Source organism: Camarhynchus parvulus, chromosome 9 (assembly GCF_901933205.1).
Source record: "Camarhynchus parvulus chromosome 9, STF_HiC, whole genome shotgun sequence".
In the NCBI taxonomy this organism is placed as follows: domain Eukaryota; kingdom Metazoa; phylum Chordata; class Aves; order Passeriformes; family Thraupidae; genus Camarhynchus; species Camarhynchus parvulus.
In genome coordinates this window covers 16,567,280-16,574,695 of record NC_044579.1, presented here as the reverse complement: position 1 = coordinate 16,574,695, position 7,416 = coordinate 16,567,280, and the positions used below count along the sequence as shown (strand labels likewise).

Below are 7,416 nucleotides of genomic sequence, written 5' to 3'. Positions count from 1 at the left end.
TCAGCACACCAAAGGAAAAAATCCCACTGCATTTCCCTTCATCCAGTGTTGTGATATTGTCATTACAAGGGCTCCATATTGCTTGATGTCTTCTGCAGGCAGCTCCCTTTAGCCAACCAACCCACTCTTTTATAACACTCTTCTTTATTGGCTACAGCTGTGGCCTGTTAACATCAGGCCTGCTTCCAATCCTTAATAATTGGCTCAGCTGCAACTCTTTAGGGGGTAAGAGTACATTCTATGCCACCTTTATTTACTTATATCCTATCCCCCTACACTGTGATGCCATGATCCTCTCAGCACAACTTGTCAAACTCTCTCTTCAGTTTCCCACCAAGGCTGTTTTCCCCAGTGAGCTTTGCTGGGACAGCACATGGGATGGGGAGCCTGGCTGAGCTCACTGCCAGCCCCACACACCTCATGCACCCATTCTCTCTGGCTGCTTCCCAGGAAGCTCCTCTCAGGCTGTTTGGGACACAGATCTCCAGCACACCCTGCCAACCCGTGCTCCTTGTTAAACTTTTTTTAAATCCTGTAAGAAGTGGCACATTGTACAAGGAAGAAGTATAAAATAGAGGCTGCAGAGATAAGAACAGTCTGGAAAATGGGAATATTTTCCTTCCACTGTGGAATCTGTCCATGGAGAAATGTGCCCTCTGACCCGACACACCTGCCTGTGTAACACCGAATTAGTACTAGATATATCCTCTGCTTAAAATACACAGATTTTACCCTGTTAAAAGCAGTATTTTCAGAGCCATTCTCCTTTGACTTGAGGCCCTTTTCCATGATCTGTTGCAGGCAAGGTGAAACTTGTCCCATTTTTTTTCCATATGATGAAGCGTTTCCCCCAGGCTAGATACTGACCCTCTGCTTCTTTCTTTGAGGTAAATTAAGATTATGCTAAATAGTCACACTCAAGTACCTTTGGCATGAGAGAGTGGAGAGAAGGCCACGAAATCTCTCTTTAAAGCTGTTTCTCCCAGGAATCCCACTTCTGCCTTGATTCCCAAGTTCATGATTATCCCATCCATAATTGTGAAAACCTGGGGGATGTTTGTAAGTGTCCAGGGAATGAAGTGTCCTGTTCTGTAGGTTTTGGTCCCCAAACTGTTCATGAGAATTACTTGGCAGGGCAGCACCAGCTGGAAGGGCCCAGAGCAGGGACTTCCCTATATCCCCTCCAGAATTCAGATATATTTAAGGGAGAAAATACCTCTTTGTTGTACTGTTTGAAAGGTAAGTATGCCCAGATGGGACTCTTTGAATAATTTAATTCCTTCTTCATATTCTTCCCATCTCTCTCCCGCTGAGATTTATTTAATCCTACTTGAGAAAGAAAACTGATCAAGATGGGAGTTATTTCAGCATCTGTTGATGCTGAATCATGACTTCATTTCTCTCGTCCTTTTTACTCTTGAGGATTTAGCAATTCCCTCCAAGACTCTCAACTTCTCTTGTCTTCTGTTAATTAAAAACCAGCTAGGATTGCTAGCTAATTGCAGACTGGTTTAACAAAGCCTGGCCTGTTGCTGTGTTTATTTTAAGTGTCAAATGAATAGGCAGCAGCAGCAGGTTTTACTGGCACTTCTCTTCAAGTGTGTGGTTTTTGCATGTACTGTGCTGAGCTGGGAAAAAGGTCTCACCAGAAATATTTCTCTCGAGAAATATTTAAAAGAATATTCTTATGTTTCAAATCTTGCATAAAACTGACAACACTGATAGATTTTAAATACCAACAAAGGAAAACCAGCATGACTGCTGTGACCATGCCACGAGCCTGTTCCAGTATGCCCTAGCAAGGGATGGTGAGTCCCCATGGCTGGGAGCATCCAGCTGCTTGGGCAGCTCAGCCAAGCTGCACCTTCAAAACCCATCTGAAGTTGTCACTGTCTATTTTTTAGCATCTTAGAACAGCTGTAGGAGTCACATTGCTTATTCCTATTCATTACACAACATGCCCCTCACCTACTGCGCATTAAAAAACCAAACCAAAGCAACAACTTTCTGTAAATACAGTGTTATATTTTTTTTCCTGCAGCCTCCTTAGCATCTCTCCATGGAAATTCAGTGTCTGCCTTAGTGACCCCTAGTGGGATGTCACAGGACAGAGGTACACTCCGAGCAGCAGCAGCAGTCACAGCACATCCCAAAGCGCTCCGATGTCCTTTGGCGAGCACGAGTCCATCAGGCACGCCTGGTTTCGGTCATATATAGAATTCCTGCTCCTCGTCCGCTGCTGACTGTGCCGGGCTGGCCCGCGGTGTTCTCGGGGTGCAGCCCGGGGCTCCGTGCGCGGCTCTGTCCGTCCGGGCCGGGGCTCCGTCGCGCCCGTCGCTCGGGCCGGGGCTCCGTGCGCGGTTCTGTCGCTCCGGGCCGGGGCTCGCAGCGCCGGGCCGGGCAGGGCAGTTCTGGTGCCGGTGCCGGCTCCGGGGTCTGTCAGCGGCAGGAGGCTGCTCCGCAGGGCCCTGGGGAACAGGCTCAGCGGGCAGCGGCCGGAACTCCCCACGGCCAGCCCGGTGTCCACGTCGGTCTCGGTTCCCCGCTGCCCGCGGCCGTGGGCGGGAGCAGCCTGCAGCGCCCTGCCCGCCTGCCCGCGCAGCGACCGCGCTGCCCAGCCCTGCTGCGGTGCTGCCGCACCGGGAGCGGTGAGCAGGGGCCTCTGGAGGTCACTGCCCGCCCGCCCAGAGCCGAGGGATGCTTCACTTGGGGCAGATTTGGTTTTACCCTTCGGAGCCCTGGCCTCCTGGCTCCTCCGCCCAGGATCACCCTGTTTTACAGCGAGAGGGGCTGGCACACAGTCCTGCGGGATTCCTCCACTGCCTGTACTGTCACGCTGCTGGGAAAGCCCGATGTTTGTTTCGAGGGTCCTGGAGCTGCTTTGAACCTGTTGAAAATTAGAGAGAACCTGGTTATCACGCATTTCTAGCTTGACTAATGATGATGCTCTCTCCCAGCCCCGCCGTGCTGGGGTCACCTGCAGCCTGACTCAGCACACTGGGGAACTCCCTGCCGAAGGAGGCTCTGGATACAAAAAATCCACATGGAAAGGAGAGCCACTGCCCGTTACCACAAGGGGCTTCAGGGGAGAGTGACAGCTCCATGTGGAGTCTGTGAGCCGAGCCTGGGATTTAGTTTGCAATATGGCAGGAGGTAAATGCAGGTACTCAAAAGAAAGATTTACAGTATGGGCTGAAGAGTTGCAGAACAAAGCACTAGGCTGTCAACCTGCTGTCTGGAGATTGGACACAAGATACAGCCTCAAGTTCAAGTGCATTGCACCTTCCTTTGCAAGGAGCATAGTGCAGCATGGTCACATCCCAAAAAAGCTTCCAAATTTCCTGCCAGTGAATTCATGTACATCTGTCAGCTCAAAGACCTTGTATCTACAGCAGGAAGAGCCACAGAGTAATTTAGGAAGGGACCTCTGGAGCTCACCTGGCCCAGTCCCCTGCTCCAGGTAGGACCAACTTCAAAGCTATGTGAAGATACCCAGGGCCTTTACCACTCCAAGAGGGTGAAAACCAGTTTATAAATCAATATTGAATGAGGTAGCAAGGGCTGCCCTAGGATTAATGTTCAGAGCAGCACAAAAATAGGCTGAACCAAGTAATTAACTTTACCTCTAACAGAGGACTTCGGGGAGGAAAAAGCCAGGGCAAATAATTTAAAATCCAAATTACAAGAAAAAATAACCAGAGGTGGGAGAGGTTATTAGAATGGAAAGAAAGCACACTGAGCCAAACTTCCATTCTACTCACATGTGTAATTCTCACTACATATGATCTCAGCACAGACTTTGTCTTTTTTTTTTTTTTTTTAATTTGTATTCATATAACCTCTATACGCACACTTCAACAGAAAAGGCAGAGATTTTCTAGGACACAACTCTTTGTCACTTTTACCCAACTGCAACTCACTTGTGATCTCACAACCTTAATTGCAGGCAGTGCTGTATCAACATTACACTTACAAAACTTCTGGTTTTGGATGCCAAAAATCTGCTTTGAAAAACATTTACATGGCAATGATTTATCAGAAAAAGATTAGGCTGCTACAATCATTTTTTTGAGGCAGAGGAGGGAAGATGTTAAGCTAGTGTGCCCTAGAAAACATCAATAATCCGCATTTTAGGCAAGCAGTAATGATGTTAATTTAACTGTATAAAAACATTCCAAGGATCAGTGCTTATATTTATCAACAGCATCGCAGCACCGGCAGACACCGATTACTGCATTCACAAATCCAAAAGAAAACATGAACAAACAAAATCATAATTTCCATTTGGAACTAGTCCTGCTTCCCTTGGAAACGAGCAGATAAAAGAGCCCCACAGACGTACCTTGAGCAGAATTGTATTTCCTTCATAGTCCTGCGTTTGCCACCTGGTGCTGCTGATGGGCACGCAGGGGTTGGGCAGGAGGGGCACCAGCTGCCCGATCTCCTGCACCTTGAACTGCAGGGCCGCCGAGTCGGGGGGCTCAGCCGCCACGCCGATGGGCAGCTGCTTCAGGCACAGCTGCACGGCCACGTGTGGGCTGGAGTGCAGCACAAACACACACACAGTGCCCTTCTGCACAGTGCCTTCCTTCTGCAGGATCAGCTCGTAGAGCCTCACCGCATCCTCGTAGTTGTCGAAGCTGCAGTGCAGGGTGACGCGCAGGATCTCGGGGCCGCGGCGCACCCGCCTGATGCCCCACACGGGCAGCTGCTCCTCCAGCCCGTAGAAATCCTGCTGGGATGGGGCACAGTGGGAATTGGCAAACTGGGCACGCTGGTACTGCCAGGGAGGGCGCTGGAACTGCTCGTGCACCTGGAAGATCCGTTCTTCTCCCAAGTCCTCGTGCAGGAAAAGGAGGATGGATATTCCAGGAAAGCTGCAGCTCCTCCTGCGGTATCTCTCGTAGTATCTCAGCGGAGGAATTCGCTCAGACACCAGGAAAAGGCGAATGTCCAGGCAGAGCCACTCCAGAAGCCGATCCAGAGTTTGCTGCAGAGGGAATGAGCGTCCCAAATGGGTGAGGAGATGCACAGTCATCAGAGACTCTGCTCCTTCATCCATCGCAAACACTCCAGGCAAAAAATCAAACCAGACAAATTGGTGCCTTCCTTTTACTCTGCCTCAGGAACACAAGGGTGGACTCTGAGCCTTGAAGAGAATGAGTCTGGACTCCTACAGGCTTTGCAGTAACCACATGAAACACGTGTGTAAGCACAGTGTGCCCCAGAGGGGCCAGGTGCGGAGTGACAAGTCTTTAAGCGAGCGGTCCCAGGTCACATCCCAGCGGAGCTCGGCTCAAGGCTCCCAGCTCTGGAGCTCTGAGCACTGAGCACCTGCTATCCAAGTGTCCAGGAGCAGCACTGCATCCTCCTGCTCCTGCCGTTCAGAACACAGGACGGCAGTCACAAGCAGAGATTTTCCAGGCTGAGGTGATGCCCACTTGTCTCCCGGCAGTGGAAGTGGCCGCTCCGGACCCAGCCCAGTCCCACTGGTGCAATCACTGCCTTTTGCAAAGCCCATGTGGCACTCATGGCTGAAACCCTCAGCAAATTTCCTTGTAGTCAGCAGGCTGGCTTTGGCTCAGTGTAAAAAGCCTGTGATCTCTGTGAGTCCCACCCTTCTGGGGCACACAGATAAGCTGTTCTTTGAAAACAAGGAAGGAAAACAAAATAACAAAAGAAAAAACCCAACCGTGTGAATATAACAGATAACAATAAGGGCAGATATAAATCAGGAAAGAGGAGCTTTGGGAAAAAGCCTAGACTCCCAGTTACACCCTTCACAACACAGGTAACTTCCTGCCTAACTGGAAACCAGGTCCTGGGTTATTATACACAGCCCATAAAAGCTGGGCACCAGGCTTCCCATTTTCAGTGCCCTCTTTGCTTCTTTTTCCTCCTTTACCTTTTTTTCATGAGATACCCAAGTAATCAGCAGCCTTAATCCAAGTCCAAGGGGTTTTTTCTTGCTCCTTGGGTTTACATACTGGTTCTTAGCTTACTGCATAAGCTACCATAGGAATGCTGAAAACACACTGCTTTCCAGGTCTCTTTTAGTGTGGAAAATAAATCAGACTGTCCCCTCATCTCCCTATTTGCCAGCCCAGCAGCATCACAATACAGGTCAAGCCAAACCCACTTCCCACACAGAGCTGCCCCCACTGTAGCCAGTGTTTAATCAAACCTGGGGCCCTCTGGTGATCTGTCCAGCTCCATCTAATTAAGGGCAGCACATCTCTCTCTGCTGACATGCCAACTTCCCTTTCAAACAGCCAAGCACACAAAGCAGTGGTTCATTGTTAAGAAATTCCAGAATTAATAAGTCAATTAATTATTCAAAATCCTGAACTATTTTTTTTTAGTATGACCCTAACTTTATATTCAATAAGTAAAATCTTCAAGGTCTAAAGGTATAAGCAGGAGTGCCTTGGTTTCCTTTAGGGATATCTCTCTCACTGGTAGAAACACACATTCATACTTTAAAAGCTATGCTGACACCTATGTACAATAAAAATTAAAAAAGACTGTCTAGAAAATGAGGAAAAAGATTATTTTGCACCCACCTGCAACACTTCGAGCAAGTAACTGCTGCTGGGAGGGAGACAAAACCAAAATCCAGCCTTCAGACAATTGCAGGAAGAGAGTGAAGAGTGCAAGTGCTCAAAACATTAAAATGCTCTAGATGAGCTCTGAACAACACAATTTCACTAAAATATGGAAAAGGAAATGATTCATCAACTCCTTGCCACAGGGCAGGGGCAGGCAGTCATCTGCCTTGCTGCCTGTGAAGAACAGGGGAATTTGCCTGTACAGGAAAACACTGAAACACAAAAAAACCCTGAAGAAAGTAAATTCATCAGGCCTTGGGTTGTGGCTGGAAGCTGCTCCCATGAGCAGGGTCCCCTATTCCCACCCCAGGTGAAGATCCTCAGGCTGCTACAGCACCACAGGCCCACTGCCCCCTCCCTGTGAGCAGGACCCGCACTCCTGCCCTGCAAACTCCCTCCCTCTCAGGGCACTGAGGAGGAGCAAGGGCAGGCTCTCCTCGTGCAGAGCCATCACTGCTGCCTTGGCAGTGCTCAGCCCCAGCCCTGCTCCAGTCTGCTGGATAAAATCTGGTGGGTAGCTGCAGCCCTGGGATGAGGGTGACAGAGGACAGGGGATGAGAATTCTTGCAGAGCAGCTGTGGACAGCAAGGGCTGGCTAGGGAATGATGCAATAACCTCGGCCCTCTCCAGCTCCTGCTGTGGCCAGGGGGAGCCAAATTGTTTTCCAGATGGGTAGGTGCCTCCCACAGAGGCTGCTGAAGGTATGCAGCATCTCTCCTGTTTCTGCAATAGCAAAAAACCTGAGCCTTACTCACAAAAAAGGCTAAATCTTCAATCCTCCACTATGTGTTTCTTCTGTGCTTGCTGG

The 7,416-nt window shown here is 49.4% G+C and overlaps 1 protein-coding gene across 2 annotated transcripts; it reads right to left on the bottom strand.

Annotated features, from left to right (window-relative positions):
* Positions 1-2,047: 2,047 nt before the first annotated feature.
* Positions 2,048-5,590, bottom strand: FAM124B (family with sequence similarity 124 member B). 2 transcript variants are annotated; one of them, XM_030954576.1, is made up of 3 exons: positions 4,343-5,590; positions 2,445-2,887; positions 2,083-2,349 (listed from the first exon to the last, which is right to left on the bottom strand). In XM_030954576.1, exons 1-3 carry the CDS (start codon positions 5,060-5,062, stop codon positions 2,208-2,210), a joined length of 1,305 nt encoding a protein of 434 aa, XP_030810436.1. In that variant the 5' UTR covers positions 5,063-5,590; the 3' UTR covers positions 2,083-2,207. The 2 variants fall into 2 exon arrangements, with proteins under 2 accessions (XP_030810435.1, XP_030810436.1); XM_030954575.1 differs by having other exon boundaries at positions 2,048-2,887.
* Between the last annotated feature and the right edge of the window lie 1,826 nt (positions 5,591-7,416).

Excerpts from the sequence above, each read along its gene's own strand:
- FAM124B (XM_030954575.1), bottom strand. The coding sequence starts at position 5,062 with ATGGATGAAGGAGCAGAGTCTCTGATGACTGTGCATCTCCTCACCCAT. Across the intron at positions 2,888-4,342 it reads GAAATACAATTCTGCTCAAG|GTTCAAAGCAGCTCCAGGAC; the intron begins GTACGTCTGTGG and ends AATTTTCAACAG.